Here is a 22,652-nt window from a genome sequence, read left to right as displayed (position 1 = left end):
CTTTATTATATAAGGTTTCTATCACAAAAATACTTACATTTCTTTCCTCTCAGCTCTCATTTGGCTGTAGGAGGGAGTTTATTAGATTAGGTCAAACAGAAAACCTCAACTCGACTTGAGCAAAGGAAAGTTTATCTCTGCAGGACTGCCCTCTGTCTGCTGTTGCAAAGAGAGATGTTAATGTGATGTCCTATTCCCTCTTGATTCTTGCTTATTTGCTTTAGGTACTTTTCTGGTCGTGAAACCACATATCCTATATCTGCCTAGGTGATTTTAAGCAATCTCATTATTCTCAATTTGAATAATGTGGACAGGGGCTGAGCTGAATTTTATCTTCTGAATGGCTCTGGAAATAAGATTTAATAAGTGAATAGAGCAGGGATAATGTTTCTAAATGAAAATTAGCATGGGAATATTTCTCTCATTACAAAACAAATGATAAATATTCATGTTTTTCCAACTGTGGTATACATATGCCTAGGGGATTGTGGCAATATGCCAAGGAGCCCAAGAAACTACATAAGGGTTACCTTTTTTCAATGAGTCATTTCAAGCATTTTTCTATTAAATTTTTATTATAGAACAAAGTAATAAAATTATATTTCTTTTTTTCAAAACTCACTAATTTAGATTGACTACCTCTCCTGACACCTTTGACTGAAAAAATAGTGCCTTGCTGTAATTGCAAAGAAACCTGAGTGCTTAGTGGTGTATTTACCTTTATCTTCTTTTTTTAACTCCCTCTTTTCTTTTGACTAGGAAATGACTAATGAAGAGAAGAATATTATCACCAGCCTAAGCAAATGTGATTTTACCCAGATGAGCCAATATTTCAAAGCCCAGACAGAAGCTCGGAAACAGATGAGCAAGGAAGAGAAACTGGTACTACAGAATTTTTTAAACCTCTGGAGAATTTTGTTTTTTTGTTTTTTTTTTTAATAATTTTATTTATTTATTTTTTCCCCCCAAAGCCCCAGTAGATAGTTATATGTCATAGTTGCACATCCTTCTAGTTGCTGTATGTGGGACACGGCCTCAGCATGGCCAGAGAAGCGGTGTGTCGGTGTGCGCCCGGGATCCGAACCTGGGCTGCCAGCGGCAGAGCGTGCACACTTAACCGCTAAGCCACAGGGCCGGCCCCATGGAGAATTTTGGAATAGTGATTAGTTCATCTAATTTTCTTCTTGGTTCTTAGGACACAGGTTTAGTAATTTCACATGGCTCTATACTAAAGATTTAGGATTCTTGGCCTAGTAACATCTAAATTTTCATAATGGTTTTACGTAGACTGAATATTGTGAATAAGCACTTTGTTTAATGGCTCAATATAAGAACCCTGATACTTTTTTTACCTAAAAACCAGTCAGTAACTTCAATAATATAATATTAAAGGATGGAAAGACCTGCTGCACAGTGGCTTCTGGATATTAGGGATTAAAGACAGATAATATTGGCCATGTATCTCCCTATTCTTTGATCTCTTTTACCCTGAAATCTAGCCACGCTCATCCATTTCCATCTTACAGGCTTGGCCAACCTCATTCTTGAAAGATCTTTCTAGTGTCCAGCTCGGATGTCATTTTCTTCTAGAGTCCTGGAGGCAAACTCTAGGCTGTCTGTTTTTGTAAAAAAGTTTTATTACATAGCCACATCTGCTTGTTCACATACCATCTATGACTGCTTTCATGCAATAGTGGCAGAGTTGAGTAGTTGCAACAGAGACCGTATGGCTTTCAAGCCTAAAATATTTTCTGTCTAGAAAAAAGTTTGCCAACCCCTAATCTAGAGGAATCTAGGCTAGACTTTCATTTTTTCAAATTGGAGGTCCAGAAGTTAAGGATTGTAAGGAATTCTTTGCACTTCAAAGCCCTGTAGTTGCAGTGTTTTAAAGGACTTGCATGTTTATATAATTTAGGCCATTGTATTTATATAACTCATTTTTTGATGGTGCCTATCTGACCTTTAGTTTAAAAATTATGAGTTACTATAAGAATGATAACTGCATCAGACATTTCAGTCTCAGCTTAGTCTTCTCCCCAGTATTCCAAATTAGTAACATATGGTTTATTTTTCACTTTAGCAGTGTTTTTAAACTTAAAAACTACTTTGGAGCTTTGTTCGTGGAATAGTGATCCAAAGATAGGGAGATTAAGAAGTATCACCTTGTCACAGCCCCCGTCAAGGACACCTGCTGCCAGCAAGTTCTGAATCTGTTTCCATCCACAAAGCAGCAGGACTTGGTTAAATTGAATTGCTAAGTATAATATGAATGAAGAATTAGCAGAGGGAAAGGAGGCTCCAGATCCTTTTCCCCCCACTTTTTGTAGCAGGGATCACACAGTGTAGATTGTGTGTACCCATATACCTAGGAAAGAATCTGTGACACATTTGTTTGAGCTTGAAAACGCTTGTGAAATGCTGCTCAACTAAATGTTTCTGGAATCTCTTAGAAAACATGGAGACGTTCTTTATGAGGTCTTGTCAGAGACTCTCCCCTATCCTGCATTTTGACACTACTCAACTAAACGGTGTTGATTTTTAAAGTTATATTAAAAAATACCTAAGTAACATATTTATACACATTAATCTTTTAAGAGAATCCGTTTTGAATCTGATTAGTTTGGATTTGAATAATTGAAGTCAATCCTTATAGGTAGATATTTTGGGGAATTTTTTTTTTTTTTTGTGAGGAAGATCAGCCCTGTGCTAACATCTGCCAATCCTCCTCTTTTTTTTGCTGAGGAAGACTGGCCCTGGGCTAACATCGTGCCCATCTTCCTCCACTTTATATGGTACGCCGCCACACCATGGCTTGCCAAGCGTTGCGTTGGTGTGCGCCCAGGATCCAAACCGGCGAACCCCGGGCCGCCGCTGCAGAGTGCACGCACTTAACCGCTTGCGCCACCAGGCCGGCCCCTTGGGGAATTTTTTGTATTTAAGTTATAAAAATCTATCAGAAGTTTTCCCTTCTTTGAATTCATTTCTTAGCGATTTTTAGACTTTTCTCTGCCTTGACCTGTTCTTGCACAAAAGATAAGAATGTAGGAGTAGAGAACAGCAGTTTGAATTCATTTTGAGTAATTCCTTGCTGTCTTCCAGAAAATCAAAGAGGAGAATGAAAAATTACTGAAAGAATATGGCTTCTGTGTTATGGATAACCACAGAGAGAGGATTGCCAACTTCAAGATAGAACCTCCTGGGCTTTTCCGTGGCCGTGGCAACCACCCCAAGATGGGCATGCTGAAGAGACGGATCATGCCTGAGGATATAATCATCAACTGTAGCAAGTGAGCACAGTTCATCCTTTGGTCCAGAAATGAAGTACGGGGCTTCGTTTGTTCTTGGTAGTTGGGAATATTTCCCATGTTACAGAGGACTGTTTGAGAATGACACAGTATTTCCATGTATAGATCTCCAAATGTTTTTCAGTTATTGACTGGTGAGGAGGAAACTTAGAAATATATGCTGAGCAGATTTATCCACTTCAGGTCATGAAAGGTGAAATTGTTCCTCACTTTTCCTCATTTCACTACCCTCCTGCTTCGTTATTTCCACAGAGATGCCAAGGTTCCTTCTCCTCCTCCAGGACATAAATGGAAAGAGGTCCGACATGATAACAAGGTTACTTGGCTAGTCTCCTGGACAGAGAACATCCAAGGTTCCATTAAATACATCATGTTGAACCCCAGTTCACGAATCAAGGTAAGGGGTAGTGAAGAGCTGCAGCAGTTAGTGGGGCTGATAATCTCTGTCTTTTTTTTTGAAATGTGATGTTCTCAGCCTCTAGAATCACTTTGACAAATTGAAAACCCTCCCCACAAAATAAGGCAAGTACTTTCATGGTTATCATTATCTGGTGACCTCCCTAAGATGGATCTGTTTTCTGTTTCAGATTGTAATCTTATTCATTTATTAATTCACAAACATTTACTGAAATCTCAGTATATGCTTGGCACAGTGTATGCATGGTGCTAGGAATTGTGTTGGTAAACAAGACAGATGCAGTCCCTGCCTTCTCATTGCTTACTGTTTAGTGGTCAGACTGTAATGAAGAATATGGTAAATATATATTGGCTTCTACAGCTCTCTTCCTCTTTCTCACCTTTCTTGGTTCTGAGGAACGGAATGTAATTGCTCTGAATCCAGAAAGAAGTTGTAAAATGTAGGGTCTTACATACTTCTGGCTTCCTAAGTTTTCATCTGGGTGGGTTCCACCAGGACCAAATGGGATAATGTATGTGAAAGCATATCATAAACTGTTGTATACCCATGTGTTGTTATTTACTGATACTGTTATTGAAAGGGGAAAACTGTTGGCAGGGCAATCAGTTCTTGTTAGCCTGCTAGGCCTACCCTGCTTGGGGGAGTCCGATGAACTTCCGCCGTCAGACATACTATGGAAATGTGAATAGCAACCTAAAAGAGAGATGGGCTTCACGAAAAACAGTCAAGGAATTAGTTCTCTATACGCTCTGACTATTTATTTGCAGAGGACTGGAACTAAAGACCTTCTTGATCTTGGTTTACAGGTTATTAAACATCTGTTAAGATATGAAGGCCACAGCTCAAAAGGCTATGTGTCTTGTTGACACTAAACTGCATTCTCTAGCTTATAGTCCTGTGTACTAATGAAAAATACCCATCTATACATTTTCTTCAATTCAATTGGAAAATTTCATTTTTTCTAGTTTAGAATAAATATAGAATCAGAAAGAAAACCTTCATGGTGAGCAAAAGTCAAGTCATTTAAGGAAATGTTGCATTCTTCTTCTGAAATAGACAAAGCTGGAGGGCTACAAAGGTGGGTAAACAATTGTTTTAGCCCTCAAAAAACTTGTATGCTGGTGGGTAAATTGGGTAAGAATTTGATTGTATTAGAAAAAAGGTAAACGTTAAATGTTTTAGATAGAGCAGTTATTCCCAGCAGTTAGAGATCAGGAACAACTTTATTAAGGAAATTAGTTTATAATTATGTCTTAAAAGAGAGGTATTCCAAACAGAGAATTGTGTCATTATGGACAGAGAGGAGGGGTGTGAAAAGGAGTAACAAAAAGAATTATCAAGTGGTGGTATTTGCACAACGTTGTGAATGTGCTAAATGTCACTAGTGGTAAATTTATGTTATGTGTATTTTACCACAATAAAAAAATTTATCAAAATAATGGATATTGGGGCTGGTACCATGGCTTAGCGGTTGGGTGTGCGCGCTCCGCTGCTGGCGGCCCGGGTTCGGATCCCGGGCACCTACTGACGCACCGCTTCTCTGGCCATGCTGGGGCCGTGTCCCACATACAGCAACTAGAACGATGTGCAGCCATGACGTACAACTATCTACTGGGGCTTTGGGGGAAAAAATAAATAAATAAATAAAATTATAAAAAAAAAATAATGGATATTGGGTTACTGTTCAAAAGTATTTTCACATAAATTGACATTTGATTGTCTTAACAACTGTACCAGACAAGTACTAATGCCACAGTTTTATAGATAAGTAAATTTAGTCTCTGGAAAGCCAAAAAACTTTTCCAAGATTCAATAGTTAGTAACTCTGACTTAGATCTTCAGCCTCCTGATGCCTTCCTGTGACATCCTGACACCAAATTGTGGCCAGCCTTAAATGCCATGCTAAAGAGACTGGACCATGTTCAGTATCTGATGGAGAACCACTGAAGTACTTTGAACAGGAGTGTCTTGAACATAACCCTACTTCAGCAAGATTTACAGGCATTACACATCATCACTCCGATAAATCTAAACTGTTGTGAATGCTGCAAGGGAAAAGTACAGGGTACCGTTTGAGAGTATACCAGGGCACGTGATCTGGCCTCTGGGGTTCAGGAAGGCCTTTCTGAGGAAGTAACATTTTTTTTTTTTTTGCGAGGAAGATCAGCTCTGAGCTAACATCCATGCCAATCCTCCTCTTTTTGCTAGGAAGACTAGCCCAGGGCTAACATCTGTGCCCATCTTCCTCTACTTCATATGGGACGCCACCACAGCATGGCCTGACAAGCAGTGCATTGGTGCGCGCCTGGGATCCGAACCTGGGCCGCCAGCAGCGGAGCGCGCACACTTAACTGCTACGCCACGGGGCCTGCCCCAGGAAGTAACATTTAAGATGAGACTTTTTTATCCATGGAAAGGATAGGGGAATGGGTGTTTCAGACAAAGAAAATAGGCTTTTGAAATCCCTGAGGTGAGAAAGAGCTTGGTGGTCTTGAGGACTAAAAGGAGGTCAGTGTAGTTGGGGTACAGTGAGCAACAAAGAGGCATGAGGCAGAGGCTTGAGAGGGATCTTCAGACCCTTCCTTAAAATTTTTTTTATTACCCTAAATCCAGTAGGAAGCCAGTGGGTTTCAAAGAGGGGAATAATAGCAGATTTGTGTTTTAGAAACCTGTGACATAATTGATCATTCTGACTGTGGCTCTGCGGAGACTGGATTGGACACAAATAAGAAGTAGGGAGACCAGCAGGAGGCTGTGGTGGTACTCCAGGCAAGAAGTGGCGATGACCTAGACAAGGTGATGGTAGTGGGGCTGGAGAGAGGGGAACAGATTCCAAATAGATGCATACTCTGTACTCTCACAGGCAGGATTAGAGGTGATTATAGGAGAGTCTCTGAGGGTTGGGATCCTTGTTAGATAGTCTAGGTGGAGATTACTATAATAAACTTAATGTTTTCATTCTCGCGTGTATTTTTGTGTTTTCACAGTGTATTTATGTGTGCATAAACAATATGTAGTATTGTTTTTACAAGGTTTAATTTTAAATTAGGTATGTTATTGAGATCACTCTGCAACTTGTTTATTTCACCCAGCTTTTGTTTTGAGATTTTATTATCTTGACATCTAATTTATCCATTTTATTTGGTACATGGTATTCTTATTATATAAAAAATTATTTGTTCTCATGTCGAGACATTTAGGGTTGTTTACAATCTTGTGCTAATATAAACAGTGCTGGAATAAACACATTTCCTTGTGTATATGAATGAAAATTTCCCTTAAAGTTTCTTTATTAGATATTTCCAAATTGTTCTCTAAGTACTTGAACCAGTTTACATCACCACCATCCCCTCAACAGTGCATACAAGTTCCTCTTTTCCTAACATTTCTAAAGTTTTGTTTTTTACATTTGGATCTTTGATCCACTAGAATGTATTTTTGTGTATGGTATAAGATTGAAATCTAATATATTTTTTTACAAATGAATAGCTGATTGTCCCAGAACTATTTAGTTGTATTACCCACTGTGTCATATATCAAATTTCTACATATATGTCAGACTGTTTGGGGGCTCTCTGTCCTGTTTAATTTGTCTGTCTATTTCTTCATGAGTAGCATACTGTCTTAACCACTGTAGCTTTATAAAGTTTTACTTTTGAGTAGGACAGGTTTCCTTCATCTCTTTCTTCATAATTGTCTTGGCTATTCTTGGCTCTCTGCTATTGCACGTTAATTTTGAGATAAATTTGTCAAGTTCTAATGAAGACTATTGAGATTTTTATTAGAATTGCACTGAATTTATAGATTAATGGGGGAAAATGTTGACCTTATTTTATTGAGTCTTACAATCCATGAACATGTTATATACCTCTCCCTTAATTCATTTCTTTGAATATATCCAATTTTTTTTGTAATTTTCTCCACAGATGTTTTACGCATTTTTTTAAACTTTTTTTCTTAGAGATCGTATACTTTTTAGTGCTATTCAATGAGATGTTCTTCTATTACATTTCTGTTGGTTATTACTAGAGTGGTAATGCTGTTGATTTTGAATATTGATCTTGTATCTGACATAACATTGCTAAATTATTCTAAAAGTGTTTGTGTCTTGGAGTTTCTAGATAGACAATTAAATTACCTATAAATAAAGACAGTTTAAATTCTTTATTTCCAGATTCTATACCTCATCTTTCTTTTGCTTAAGTTTTACTTTTTATTAAAAAAACACACAACCATCCATAAAACCATAACCCTCTCTACAGTCCACAGTTGTCACAGTCAAATATTTGATTAACTTCTGTACTAAATACCTTCCCTCTGGGTTTACTTCTCTTGTTGAAATATACCCTTTACTGTTTCTTTAGTGAGGATCCATAGGTGGCAAATTCTCCCTTTGTTTACCTGAAAATTTCTTTATTTTCATCCTCATAATCTTATCTTTTCTCTAGTAAAGAATATATCTTTATTATTGGTCAAAATACTCAGACTAGACTTTCAATCTGAGGACTAATGTATTTTTATTTTAGAAAACTCTGAGCCATTATTTCTGCCACAGCTTCTAGGCCATTCCTTCCATTTGCTTCTTTTGGAATCCTATGAGATGAATGTTGGAGCTTCTCAAGCTACACATTTTTTTTTTTTTTTTTTTTTTTTTTTTTGGTGAGGAAGATCAGCCCTGAGCTAACATCCATGCTAATCCTCCTCTTTTTGCTGAGGAAGACCGGCTCTGAGCTAACATCTATAATCCTCCTCCTTTTTTCCCCCAAAGCCCCAGTAGATAGTTGTATGTCATAGTTGCACATCCTTCTAGTTGCTGTATGTGGGACACGGCCTCAGCATGGCCGGAGAAGCAGTGCGTCGGTGCACGCCTGGGATCCGAACCTGGGATCCGAACCTGGGCCACCGGTAGCGGAGCGTGCGCACTTAACTGCTAAGCCACGGGGCCGGCCCTACACATTTTTTTTAAACTATATTTTCATATTCTTTATCTCTTTAGGTCTGGTCTTCATTTGGGGGGAGTTGTCTAGGACTCACTAACAATTCACTAATTCTCTTTTTATTATATCCAATCTAAAGTTTATCCCATCTATAATTTATTTCAATTATTTTTTGTTCTCAGGATTTCTAATTTTTATTTCATATCTACTTGATTTAATTTCTGTTGTTCTGGTTTCATAATTTCTTGTCCTTTTTAGTGAATGTTATATCTTTTTCTCTTTATTCATACTACACATATTTATTTAAAGATCTTTGTCAGATTGTTCTTTAAAATGTTACCTGAAGTGGGTCTGCCCTGGTGGCGCAAGCGGTTGGGTGAGCGTGCGGCGGCCCGGGGTTCGCTGGTTCGGATCCTGGACACGCACCGATGCACTGCTTGTCAAGCCATGCTGTGGTGGCGTCCCGTATAAAGTAGAAGAAGATGGGCATGGATGTTAGCCCAGGGCCAGTCTTCCTCAGCAAAAAAGAGGAGGATTGCCATTGAATGTTAGCTCAGGGCTGCTCTTCCTCACACACACAAAAAAATGTCACCTGAAGTGAATTCATGTACTAATTATTGTTTTGTTGGCAGTTTTTCTAAGCCATTTTCCTTGTGTCTTTTGGAATTTCTGTTTATAAACACTTTTGACTGGGAGGTAGCTTTGGTCTATGTATCATTCACTCTTCTGCTCATTCTTCCTGTCTTAGAGGGGGTGTTCTAGCCCAGCTCAGCCCAAGCTAACACAGCCCTTTGCTTCAGGTCCCCCCTTCTTGCATGGAGCACTTTCATTGCTATATGTTTAGAGTAAAGTGATGATTAAAGCATGATTTCAGTGACCTGATCTGACCCAAAAGTCTATAAAGAATAAGCTTTTTTATAGTAGAATGTGAAGGGTGGTAATTGGTGGTTTTATTTCACGGAGGTCTTTAGGTCCAATTTATAGGAGGCTACCATCATGGGGCTTTGTTCTACACTTTTCTGCTCAGCCTCCAGAGATTTCGCCTATTCTAAGATTCTTTGCTTGCTCTTGTATCTGTTATTTTACTCATTCACTTCCTGCGTGTTATAGGTACTCACTGCTAAGTCCAATCCACTGCCAAGTTTGGAAGCATTATCTAGTCTCATAACCTGGAAAAGTAGCCCTTGGTAAAAGTAAGGGTCTTCAAACCAGTTTTAACTTCACCAACAAAATTTATCATCATGATTTTTCTTTTAAATGAAGTACAGCAAAGTTCAGGGTTAGTGTTGACATCACATTGCATTCAATCCTGTTAAGATATTCTCAGTGCCAAATACACATTTCTGCCTTTTCTCTCTTTAGAACCTATAATTCTGTGGGGTTTCAAAGGTGTATGTGCCTACATCCTTTTAGATGTAACCATCTGGGGATTAAAGGGCTGGATTGAAGGAAAATATCTTTATAAAACTTTATAGTCTCGGGAAGCTCTGCTTTTGGTGAGTTTTATTAGAAAGATAAAATAAGACATATGCTTATTTTTTAAAAATTATATTCTGAACCTGACTTCTTGGTGTAAAATTCTAAATTTTAAAGTGTAAGAGGTAAAACCTTTAATGTTTCTAGGTGATATCACGGTAGAACATCTTCATGACTTTGGAGTAGATTTCTTAGGACACAAAATAAACACTAACAATAAAATGCAAGTCCAAAACTGGAAATATCCAAGGGGTCCATCAACAGAATAAACACATTATGTTACAGTCAAACACATTAGTGATAGTTATAGAATATATCATATATACCAGCAATTAAAAGGAGTGAACTACTGATAAATGCAGCAACATGGATTAATCTTAAAAACACGTTGAGAAGCCAGACACAAGAGTCTGTATGATTCCATTTATATAATATTCTAGATTAGGCAAAACTAATCTATGATGATAGATATCATAGTAAAGGATCAGTAGTTGCTGGTTTGGTGATTAACTGGAAAGGGGCATGAGCGAACTTTCTGGAATGACAGAAATATTCTCTATCTTGATAGGGGTGTAGGTTACATGGGTTATGAATTGTCAAAACTGATCAAGCTGTACATGTAAATCTGTATAATATAAAATCTTTTAAAAGATTTATTCAGAATGAAAGGTGATTGGAAGTATGGGAAGAAAATATACTACTTACATCTGAAAAAGGATTTGAATATATAAAGAATATATAAAGGACTCTATAAATCAATAATAAAATGACACACATATTTAGGGTCTGGCCCGGTGGCATAGCGGTTAAGTTCGCACACTCTGCTTCGGTGGCCCAGGGTTCACAGGTTCAGATCCCGGGTGCGCACCAATGCACCGCTTGTCAAACCATGTTGTGGCAGGTGTCCCGCATATAAAGTAGAAGAAGATGGGCACGGATGTTAGCCCAGGGCCAATCTTCCTCAGCAAAAAGAGGAGGAGTGGCAACAGGTATTAGCTCAAGGCTACTCTTCCTCACCAAAAAAAACAAAAAAAACCCCACATATTTAAAAATGGGTATGTATAGAAAGCTGGTTGGATTTTACCTTTAAACATGGTATAAATATATAAGGCCAGTTTGTTGTGACTTTTGTTTAAATGATGTATATTTGAATTCAGAATGCCATTCCCTCTCTTTGGTACTCTATATAATGGCAAACTCACATAGGGATCACCAGCTAAGTGAGAAGTAAAGAGCCACTTAAGAATATTGGCAGATGTCATTGTTTTCCAATACAACTTTCTGAGAAAGGACTGGAGAACAGGATTTAGTTCACCTCCTACTTTGCTATCCTGAATCCAGACGTGACCCTACTTACCCTGCTGTACTTAATGAGAAAGCAGTTATATTAGAGAAAATATGGTGGGCCCACTAATTTAAAAAAAAAGTAACCCAAAGAATGTCATGTATAATTAATCAAATTAGATTCTTATCCAATACAGAGGGTTGACTAAGTTGGGGAAGAGGAGAAAGGGTTAAAGCTAGCCCCCCTATAGTGGATACCTTGTTTTACTGAGATGGTTTTCATGAAGACTTTGCCTGGAAGACCTAAATAGATATTTTATTTTCTAGAAGTAGTCTGAGAAAGCTTGTTCAAGTGCATTTTACTCTGTGGATTCTGTTCAGGGAAACTGAAGGCAGCAGGGATAAGCATTCTTCCTGGAGGCCAGCCCTCCCCTGCTAGACCTAGACAAGGTGGCTTCTGCCCCCACCCCATCTCTGTGTCCTTATTTGAGAGAATCCTGGATCCTTTTGCCAGGGCCCAGCCAACCTGTGAAGAGAAGTTGGTCTTGTGGTATCCTCAGTGAATGACTTACTTGTTAGGTTTTTCTAAACCTTGTTTAACTGGCATGACTAAGGAACTGAACAAATTTAACCTTACAGGACTTGAAGACTCAGAGTCAGGCTTTGGTAGGCCTGTGTCCATGAGAGTGATGGGGGATAGCCCATTCCTGAGCTGGAGACTGTACTGTTGAAAATGAGCCTTTCATGTCCAAACTTTCCTGTGTGTGTGTGTGTAAGAATAATTGTCATGGAGATTTATTACTGACTCGTACATGAAGACAGCTTGTATCACACCTTTTCTTATTCACCCTCTTAAATGTCAAAATGTACTTAGAAAAATCAGTGAGAAATTTTCAGCTTCCCAATGTCAGGAAACAGAACTTAGACATTTCTTTGGTATCACCAACTACTAAATCACCACCCACAACCAGTAGTTACTGAACCTCTTGTTTTGTTGCCAAACAAGTACATACAACTAGTCCACACACAGTTTTGGAGAGTGCTGATGACTCCTTAGCATACCTGGGTAAGCTTTCATTTCTGAGCACTTGTTAGGAGAGAGAAGTAGAAGACATTTCTTGCTCCATGTACCCCACACTCCTGCATGCCTAGAAGGCCAGTTACCTTGACCACAGTTTTTATGCCTCCAGGACCACATGTCCATATCATAGGCGGGAACCAGGCATGTGTGGGTAGAAATCACTACCCCTTTCTTTTGTTGGCGGGGTGGGGAAATTAAGAGCAGAGATTCTTGGGTTCTTAAATTCCATCCCTGTGTTCATGTCATATAGTCTGTTTTAGGCCTTGTAATACTCCCTAACCCACTTGGATTTCTTTTTCCTTCCTTACCTTTCTCAGTTGATGTTATTATCAGTCCTTGCTTGTGAATCTCTTTCCATTCTGTATGGTAGCAGAAATCTCGTCACTGTTGATTAGATTCAGTCTTTTCATATGCTTTTAAAAACCTTTCATTGGCTTTAGAATCAATTTTTAAACCTTTTACCAAAAGCTCTAATGTTAAAAAAAATGTCTTCCCAGTAATATTGTTTCCCTTAGTCTAATCAAGAATACTTTTAAATGCAGAATTTGGAAAATGGTGAATAATTATGGCTGTTCCTGGAAGTCACTGTGTTCATTAATAATGACATGTTGTAATCTTTGGTTCTGCTTCCTTGACAGTTCCATCAAACTGTGAATGGTTGTCTTGAATTTAATGAAATTCAGTTCTAGTGGAAAACTGCTTTTGGGTCACAGATTCAACAAAGCTGTGATGCTGATATGGGAATGGAGACGTTTATACCCTTTGTGTTGACAGAAGTCCATTTTTGGAACATGCTATGTGGGCTTTTCCCAAGAACATAAACATTTTACAGAATGAAAGCCAGAGGCTTTCCTAGCAATTAGACAGGAACCAGTTGTGCTTGACAGTGAAGTGGGACAGCATGAGTTCTCATCAGGTTAAAGGCCCTAAAATTTCTCTTCACTACTCTTTTTCTACTTTGCTTTAGCTCAAGTTCCTTCTCTGTGGTTCAGAGCTCTGAACTTGGATATTCAAAGTCTGTCTATACTCCACCATCCCTAAGCAATCCACCTTTGGGGTTGGGTCTTTGCAGGGTGAGAAAGACTGGCAGAAATATGAGACTGCTCGGCGGCTGAAGAAGTGTGTGGACAAGATCCGGAACCAGTATCGAGAAGACTGGAAGTCCAAAGAGATGAAAGTCCGGCAGAGAGCTGTAGCCCTGTACTTCATCGACAAGGTGAGAAAATCTTCCTGTCACGTCACCTAACATGTTCAGCTTAACAAAGATGTAGGGAGCCTTTATTCCTCCAGGCCTTGTGCTAACTACTGGAGAGGCAATGACAGCCTGGACACTCATGGTCCTGCTCACTCAATCTCTTGTCCAGTAAGGAAGGCAGAAGTGGAGAGAGGCATTCAGTGTCTGCTGCTGTCTGAATACAGTTTGCCTGATGGGAGAATTTGCATGAATCTGAATGTGCCAGAAATACTGACATTTTCAATGACTATGAGCCACCAAAAAATTTTATTTTACATCACAACCCAACACACATAAATATATATCTGTGTTTGTGTGTATTGAAACAAAAGTTGCACAAAACAATGGTTAGCCTTTCTATAAGCAGTGAATTCTTATATTTTTTTTATTGTATCTTGTTTTAAAAAAAGGATGGTTATAACCTTTAAAATTGGTTAAACAATCTGCTAATGTATCACACCTATAATTTGAAAGACAGTGCTCTGGAAATCAGTTTCTCGTACTCTTTAGAAGAAAAAGATTTCACGTTTTTTTCCCCAACTTTGCACTGCTTATATTTTAGCACAAAATCTGAACTGTCTGAAAAATTAAGCAAAATTAAGAGAATAGCCTTTTGAGTCTGATTGCCTAGAGCAGAAACACTCCCTCCTGTGTTGCTTTGTTTTAAAAAAATGTTCTTCCTGGGGCCAGCCCAGTGGCGCAAGGAGTTAAGTGCATGCGCTCCGCTGCGGCGGCCCGGGATTCGCCGGTTTGGATCCCAGGTGCGCACCGACACACTGCTTGGCAAGCCATCTTGTGGCGGCGTCCCATATAAAGTGGAGGAAGACAGGCATGGATGTTAGCCCAGTGCCAGTCTTCCTCAACAAAAAGAGGAGGATTGGCAGATGTTAGCTCAGGGCCGATCTTCCTCACCAAAAAAAAAAAAAAAAAATGTTCTTCCTTTCCTCCATCCTCATTTGAGAGGACAGAGTAAAGAGAAGCTTGGATTTCTGGGAAAGTTCAATATCCCTGTGACTCTCCATACTTCATTTTATAGAGGAAAAAGCAACAATGCAGAATCCAGAATTCCCAGGCCTTGCAGACCAATGCTCTGTTCCCAGAGAGAACTGGGGGGCTTCTGATTTTGGTTTCCTAGAGACCCTATGAGATTCAAATTTCTTCATTCATGCTCATGCTCATCTTTTTTTTTTCTCCTCTCCCTGGACAGCTTGCTCTGAGAGCAGGCAATGAGAAGGAGGAAGGAGAAACAGCGGACACTGTGGGTTGCTGCTCACTTCGTGTGGAGCACATCACTTTGCACCCCGAGTTGGATGGTCAGGAATACGTGGTGGAGTTTGACTTCCTTGGGAAGGACTCTATCAGATACTATAACAAAGTCCCTGTTGAGAAACGAGTAAGTTAATGTGGCCTGTGCTCCCGGCCTGTTTTTCATTCATTCATTCAACAAATATTTGTTGTGTGCTTTTCATGTGCTTTGCACTTTGCTGAACACTAGAAAAAAATGACTTGAAAGAGAGGGGAGAGGTGTTGTTTGGTGTCCTGGGTACCTCCTTTTAGTCCCTGCCCCTCACCCCCTACCCTGTGCTATCTTCCTGGGAATGAGGAGCCATCTCCTGTAGCAATACTCAACAGAGTATGCATTACAGAGTTGGCCCTCAAAACAAATTCAACGTAAGATTTAACCCACCACGTTGTTTTAGTGATTTAACCACGTTTCAGTATCCTCTGGTCATGTCCCACATTTGTCACTTTTGTAGCTTTGCTCAACCTTTCCCCAACTTTAATCCCCAGATCTCTGAGCCCCATAGCTGAAGAGGGTGTTGCAGCTCCATGGTCCCCCCAAAGTACTGGGCTTGAACCATAGACCTACAGAGTGCAGGATCTCAGTAATCCAGCCCTTCAGTAGTCGGATGTTTAATCAGTAATTAGGCTTTGCTGGCTGTAGAAATGTTCCAGATTAAATGAAACTACAGAGACCTGACAATTAAATGGAATACTTGAGCTTAGATTGGATTCTATAATGTGGAGGTAAAGGACATCATTAGGTCAACAGACAAAATGGGAATATGGACAGATTAGATAAAAATATGTATCAATGTAAATTTATGAAGCTGATCAATATGTGTGTAAGGGAATATCTGTATCCTTAGGAAATTCTTAGGAAACACACTGGAATATTTAAGGGTGAAGGGCCATAATATAAGTACCCACAAATGGTTCAGAACAAATAATTACATATATACATACATATATGTAGAGAGAAAGAGTAAGTGGACATGTGCACTGCACAAATGATAAATGAGGTAAAATGTTAATGGTATGTGAATCTGGGTAAAGGATTTGGGTGTTCCTTGTGCTTTGTGGGTTGTTTTTTTATTGTTTTTTTAAGTTGCCGTTATTTCCAAAATAAAGGTTTTAAAAATAATAATTAGGTTCTGCTTCTTTCTTTTAGGTTTTTAAGAACTTACAACTATTTATGGAGAACAAACAGCCTGAAGATGATCTTTTTGATAGACTCAATGTGAGTAGACAAAGTGCTCTGGGTTGAAGAGGGCCCCAGCCAGGGCCCCTCACAAGCTCCTAAAGGAGAGGTTTGCCTGGGAGTGACTTGGGTTCTCCCTACCCTGTTCTATGATATCCCATACACTCTTCCTCCCTTGGGGCACACAGTGAATCGATGGCCAAAGCCCTGAGATGGGGTAGACCAAGTCTGCCTTTTATCCTCCTCTGGCTCCTGCAGAGCCTTCCTGTGGCTGGATGCCCAACCACCTCTGCTAGAGACCCAAGACTTGTCCCTGATATCTTATCAGCAAAGATCTTAATAGGGAAAGATAAATTTGCTTTATTGGCATGCTTAAGATAGAAGTACTTCTTAGGGAGGTATCATGCAAGCCTATATTCTGGAATTCTTTTCCCATTTTTCCTAACCTCCTGCTGGCAGAGCAGTAAACTTAGCAAGGTTGTGATCACACTGGCATAAATGTCCTAGAGCTTGCCAGAAGAGTCAGGGTGGTATGGCTTTTATCTAAATCCCAACATCCTCTTCATTGCTTGGTCTCCTCCAGACTGGTATTCTAAACAAGCATCTTCAGGATCTCATGGAAGGCTTGACAGCCAAGGTGTTCCGTACATACAATGCCTCCATCACGCTACAGCAGCAGCTAAAAGAACTCACAGCTCGTAAGTATTACTTGGCCAGACAGGGCCCACACCCTTACTGATGACGTCCGCTAAGTCCTAGATCTGTTCCACTTTTTCTCCTCAAATTGTGACTGGGAACATTTTCCCTCCATACTTCTAGTAGAGAGCTAAGGCTTAGTTGTATAAACATAAGATCAGTGCTATTTCCCTCATTCCTACCCCAACTTCTGGATTAGTTTTATGGAATGCTGACAGGGGCTTTCTATCTGCTCTGAAAATGCCTGCATTTTGTGTTTTATATGTATGTTATTTAAAAAGCTCAGAGTGAAGATATCGTGCTGTGATGTTAAATTGGAGAGAGTTAAGGTTGTCATGGTTACTAAAAAAATATAGGAGCGAGTCCTTTCCCTGAGGTTTCTGTCATTTTTTTTTCCCTTTAAGTGTAGGTAGTATTCTCCTGAAAACTAGCTGCCAAAGGTATCCTCAAGACCTACAAGCTTTTTTTCCTGGAGCCCAGTCACTGCTAAATTTCCACTGTCTTTTTTTTTTTTTAATTTTTTTAAATTTATTTATTTTTTCCCCCAAAGCCCCAGTAGATAGTTGTATGTCATAGGTGCACATCCTTCTAGTTGCTGTATGTGGGACACGGCCTCAGCATGGCCGGAGAAGCGGTGTGTCGGTGCGCGCCCGGGATCTGAACCCGGGCCGCCAGCAGCAGAGTGCACGCACTTAACCGCTAAGCCACCGGGCCGGCCCCACTGTCTTTTATAAATAATATCAAATGGCTTTAGAATATGAGCCAGAACAGCTAAAGATGGGTATGTTGAGGGTCCGTTTGTTAGGGTGGGATAAAGAATGCCACATGACACAAGTAAAAAAACTCCTTGGGTGACACTTTTTATTTTTCTTTTTAAAAATTATACTGCCTTGTGATTTTAAAATGTAAAACTTATGGTCATCCCTTTGTCTTACCCTCCTCTACAGACCCTTTCTGTCCCAATTCCATATTTTCTTCAGGCTACATTGGGTGGGTAGGTGGAGGACGTGGGCACTGAGGCAAGCAGATGACTCTGTTGACTCCCAGATTTTGACCTTGTGCCTTGGGGGAACTTGAATTGATCATCTGAGATGAGGACCAGTAAAATCATGACGATGAAGCACTGGGGAAGGACACTGTATATTTCTCTTGGTATACAAACAGGACTCTTTTATTATCATGTTTCTTTCTTTACAGCGGATGAGAATATCCCAGCAAAGATCCTGTCTTATAACCGTGCCAACCGAGCTGTTGCAATTCTTTGTAACCATCAGAGAGCACCACCAAAAACTTTTGAGAAGTCCATGATGAACTTGCAAACTAAGGTATCTTGGATCTGGATGGTGGGGTAGCAAAAGGAAGGGAACCATGTCTGCTGTGGGCAATAATCTGAAAACAACAGGCATTTATAATCCAGGCTCTTGGGCTGGGATATCAGAAGGTCAGTTCTGGGTCTGTTCTGGAAGAAAGTTCCATGCTAAAGATAAATAAATGGACATATGATAGTAGTTGTCCCTGATCAAGATACTGAATATCAAATACCCATTGTTCAAGAAGTCTTAATTCTGTGGACAGAAGTTCTACACTGGCCACTTCCTATTTTGAAAAGCTAAGCGTGATGTACCCTCTTTGAAATATTGCTAATTATTGTCGTTATTATACACGAGGATAATGGGTATAAAGAATCCTCACAACCCTTGCCATAGCCCAGAAATATAACCATTTCCAAATTAGACTGTTTCAAATTGAAAAGATGATGAAACAATTATATTTAATTTCCTCCTAATCCTAGCACAACTATTTTTATTTTTACATATTCCACATGAACCATATTTTTATATAGCTCATCATCAAACATCTGTTGAATACCGGCTCTCTGCCAGAGTTGCTGCCCTAGAGGCAGAGACTGAACATGCAAACAAGTAGATGCTGTTCCTCTTCCATGTGGCTCTCTCCTCCCTCCAACTCTGCCTGGTACTGAGCTTTTAAGTATTGGAGGTACCTAACATTTGATGATGAGCATTTCTGTGTTAGTAGTGGCTACATAACTAACCCATTCTAATGTACTAACCCACAATGAGAATTTGTAGATATTTCACTACAGAGCAGACACATCGGGTTATAATGGAAACCAATTATCTTGAGATATACTTAGCAAATATATTTTAAATTCTGATATAGTAATAGATGTGCTTCCTTATTAACTTAGTAAGATCATAAAGTGGGTCTAATAACTACTGTAAATTTCAAGGTAGTAATGAATATAAATGATACTTCAAGATTTCTAAAATAATTGTAAAATGGTATGAAAATATCTGTACTATCTATTGGTGATAAAGTCATAGGTACTCCTGATATTACCGTGGTTTGTTGCCCACGTTTATAATTGAAGAAGAAATGATGAATTTCAAGAGGTTAATGAAATTACAGATGTGATTCTTTCCCATCCACGGTCATAGAAATCTATACTTGGACAACTGGAGTTTAAAACTACTGCTGTAGAGTGAGACTACATATACATTTTCAGGCCTAGAGTGTTTTCCTTATGTTGAAATTTCTTCAAGATAAATATCCAGGAGTAGTACAGCTTGGTCAGAAGACACATGTAACCAGCAGTTCATGCTGTAGATGCCATCTGGCTTTCCTGAAGGGACATACACATCCACAGTAAATGAATACACGTCCATAGACCTCTCAAATCCTTGGACCATATGGTTGGCAGGCAAAGAACTCTACAGACTGCCCGTCCTAGCAGCTCCCATTTGCTGCCACTCTGTTAAATGACAGACATCTGGTATCATTTACTCTCATTTATCGTTCCAAGCCAGAAGTAAAAGCATGAATATTCAGGTTTTGTTTACCTAATTCAGGAGACCCCTCCTTACAGCATGAGGAGGTCTTTTGTTGATCTCACTCTGGAACCACTGTTTGGGCAGCCCAGGCTGCCTGCCAGACGAGCCCTCCAAACCCAGGAACCCTCTCCTGTGTGCCCACAAAGCAAACACACGCCCCTGTTTTTCAAGTGACTCAATGGAGTCTTTGATGCTTTGAGAGAATTTGACATAGCCTGCCAATTTAGCATTCACAGAAATGGTTAAAAGATTGTGGTTTGTTGCTTTTCTAGCCTAAGAAGAATCTGGCTAGTGGTGTCTGTGATGCTTTTGTGTATAGAATCGGTTCCTTTAGCTTGACTTTGGACAACATAGATGTTGGAAGTAAGCCACTCATAGTAAAATGCATTTAATAATTCTCTCACAATGGTGGCCTCTGTTTCCAATCTTAGGCTGTGTGTGTATATTCTAACAGACAGTTCTAGGCTGAGAGCAACAGCCCAGTGTGTGTGAGACACGCATATTTATTCAGCAAGGTTCCCTTGACCTCACAGGTTAGAAGGTGATAGCAGGTCTGGGGTTCTTCTATCCCCAGCAGCATGAGCTCACTGGTTTGGGCTCTAGCTCCACGTTGTTGCCTGCTGCTGTCCTTCAGCAGGAGCTAAGAACAACTTAGGTTTTCCAGAGGTGCTTTGAGGGATCTAACAAGAAAGGCTGGAACTGCCCTTGTCTCTTCCATGATAGACTGGGACTCCATGAGATTTCATTTGGAAAAAGAGCTCTGTAGCTAAAAATGTTTTCAAATGTTTGTTTTTGAGTGATAATTATTTTAATTTCCTTCCTGTCTCAGCTCTCTCCTTTTAAAAACAAAATGCCAAAGCCAGGCATGCCTTGTATTGGCTTGGATCAGACTAGCTGAGCTATTTGGCTTCCTGGGTACCTTTTAATTGCCATTTTTTAGTCCCTTGGATATTCTCTTCAGTGCATCCTTTTTTCCTGAGAAGCTGGCAGCTCCTTCCCAGAGTGCTGGCAGAATCTGAGGAATGAGCTGGGCTCAGGAGATGCAAAGATCCTATCTCAACTTCATAAAGAGTATCTCCTTCAGCATTCTTGGAATGAAGGCTACAACCTGGCACAGGATCCAGTTGATAAACAGTTCTCATCTATAGCCCTCATCCCAGGTGTCTAAAGCCATAGTGTTCTCTGGTTGAAAGATTAGCATCCACATTCCCCATCCCAGTGGGTTGGTTCTTTTCCCCGAGCTTCTGGATTAATGGGGCCCTGGGTCACTGCCTATAGAACCCTCATTTCTTGAGGGGTCAGTGAGGAACATAAATGGCCAAATAGCTGTTAGTGAATTTGGCAGTCACTGTGCATCTACTCTGTGCCTTCATGAAGCCACCCTGGGTGTTTTTACCTGGCAAACCACTGAGAGAGACAGCCTGTCTAGGGGAGACAACTTCTAGGTTTCATCTTCTCTGATGGACTTCTTTTTTCTCTCTGGGCTTATTTTATTCCTAAATCTTACTGCTATTCTTCCCTACCCAGATTGATGCCAAGAAGGAACAGCTAGCAGATGCCCGGAGAGACCTGAAAAGTGCTAAGGCTGATGCCAAGGTCATGAAGGATGCAAAGACCAAGAAGTATGTGCCTGGTGTTGTGCAAAGCTGGGGGTTGGTTGAGAGAGAAAAGCGGGTGCAGTATCAGCCAGAGGTCCTGGGGCCCCAGCTTTTCTAGAGTTTCTTGAGTGATGTCTTTTGGAAATCTCTGTACTTGGGGCTTTCCTGCTTTTTCTGCCCCTAAGTGGCAGGGTGGGGTTGCAGTGCTCTTGTCCGAGAACCCAGGCCTGGTTCTTAATGACTTCCATTCTTCCAGGGTGGTAGAGTCAAAGAAGAAGGCTGTGCAGAGACTAGAGGAGCAGTTGATGAAGCTCGAGGTTCAGGCCACAGACCGAGAGGAGAATAAACAAATTGCTTTGGGAACCTCCAAACTCAATTATCTGGACCCAAGGATCACAGTGGCTTGGTAAGCACTGAGACCTTCTTGAGCTCCTGCTGCTGACTTGAGAAGAGTGGTGTGGGTTCCAAGAGCATTATTGGCCTTTGCATGCCATTCCCACAGTGCACACTTTACTCCTTTGGGAAACCTCTGCCTTCTGGCATGCACACTACAAATGCATGGGAACATCCTGGATGGTCCTATATGGTCAATACTGTTACACTGCCTTTGAGTGTTTTTATATATTTTAAAAAGGCAGGTGTAGTCTCTATCCCTTATGGAACTTTAGGACAAGAATGGACACTCTTAGCCCTTATTGAAGGAAAAATACAGAAGAGCCCATCTATCTACACTTTAACAAAACTTTTCAATAAAATTTTTTACGAGTGAAGGAAGAAAGGTAGGAACAAGGAGAGAAAGCAAAAATCAGAGTACAGATCTGAGCAACCTACACAAAGAGTTAGAGGGACCTTTTAACAAAGGCAGATAAATTCTCTCTCTCGTTTGCCCCCTGCCCCACTGAGTCATAAAATAACATCCAAAATAAGTGGCTTTATTTGAAGATGCTTATTAGTTTACTTGAGTTGTTAAGTTCTGGGCATAGGTGGAGGAATCATTACCTATGATACCTGCTCTTCTGGGCCAGGGGTTCCCCCCCAGCTCTTGTACCCTAGAATTTCTATTCTTTTTTGCCCTGTTTGGTGCTAGAGGTTTGGTTAGCTTGAGAGGCAGTATAGTACAGTGGTTAAGAGCACAGACTCTAAAGCCAGACTGCTTAGGTTCAGTTTTCAGCGCCATGCTCACTAGCTGCATAAGAGCATGAGCAAATTACTTAACCTCTCTGCCTTAGTTTTTTCATCTGTTCCTTTTCATTTTTGTACCTGTAGTAGCACCTACTTTAGAGGTCATT

The 22,652-nt window shown here is 40.1% G+C and overlaps 1 protein-coding gene across 1 annotated transcript in view; it reads left to right on the top strand.

Annotated features, from left to right (window-relative positions):
* TOP1 (DNA topoisomerase I) overlaps positions 1 to 22,652 on the top strand; it is an 86,465-nt gene that overhangs the window by 62,347 nt on the left and 1,466 nt on the right. The window contains exons 12-21 of the mRNA XM_058562694.1: positions 760 to 882; positions 3,100 to 3,287; positions 3,558 to 3,702; positions 13,574 to 13,717; positions 14,943 to 15,128; positions 16,188 to 16,256; positions 16,801 to 16,915; positions 18,111 to 18,238; positions 21,293 to 21,387; positions 21,620 to 21,769. Of these exons, the coding sequence (XP_058418677.1) occupies positions 760 to 882; positions 3,100 to 3,287; positions 3,558 to 3,702; positions 13,574 to 13,717; positions 14,943 to 15,128; positions 16,188 to 16,256; positions 16,801 to 16,915; positions 18,111 to 18,238; positions 21,293 to 21,387; positions 21,620 to 21,769 (1,343 nt within the window). The remainder of the gene's footprint in view (positions 1 to 759; positions 883 to 3,099; positions 3,288 to 3,557; positions 3,703 to 13,573; positions 13,718 to 14,942; positions 15,129 to 16,187; positions 16,257 to 16,800; positions 16,916 to 18,110; positions 18,239 to 21,292; positions 21,388 to 21,619; positions 21,770 to 22,652) is intronic.

Source organism: Diceros bicornis, chromosome 19 (assembly GCF_020826845.1).
Source record: "Diceros bicornis minor isolate mBicDic1 chromosome 19, mDicBic1.mat.cur, whole genome shotgun sequence".
NCBI classification, from domain to species: Eukaryota; Metazoa; Chordata; class Mammalia; order Perissodactyla; family Rhinocerotidae; genus Diceros; species Diceros bicornis.
The sequence above is the reverse complement of the archived record's forward strand: the minus strand, read 5'-3'. Positions and strand labels throughout refer to the sequence as shown.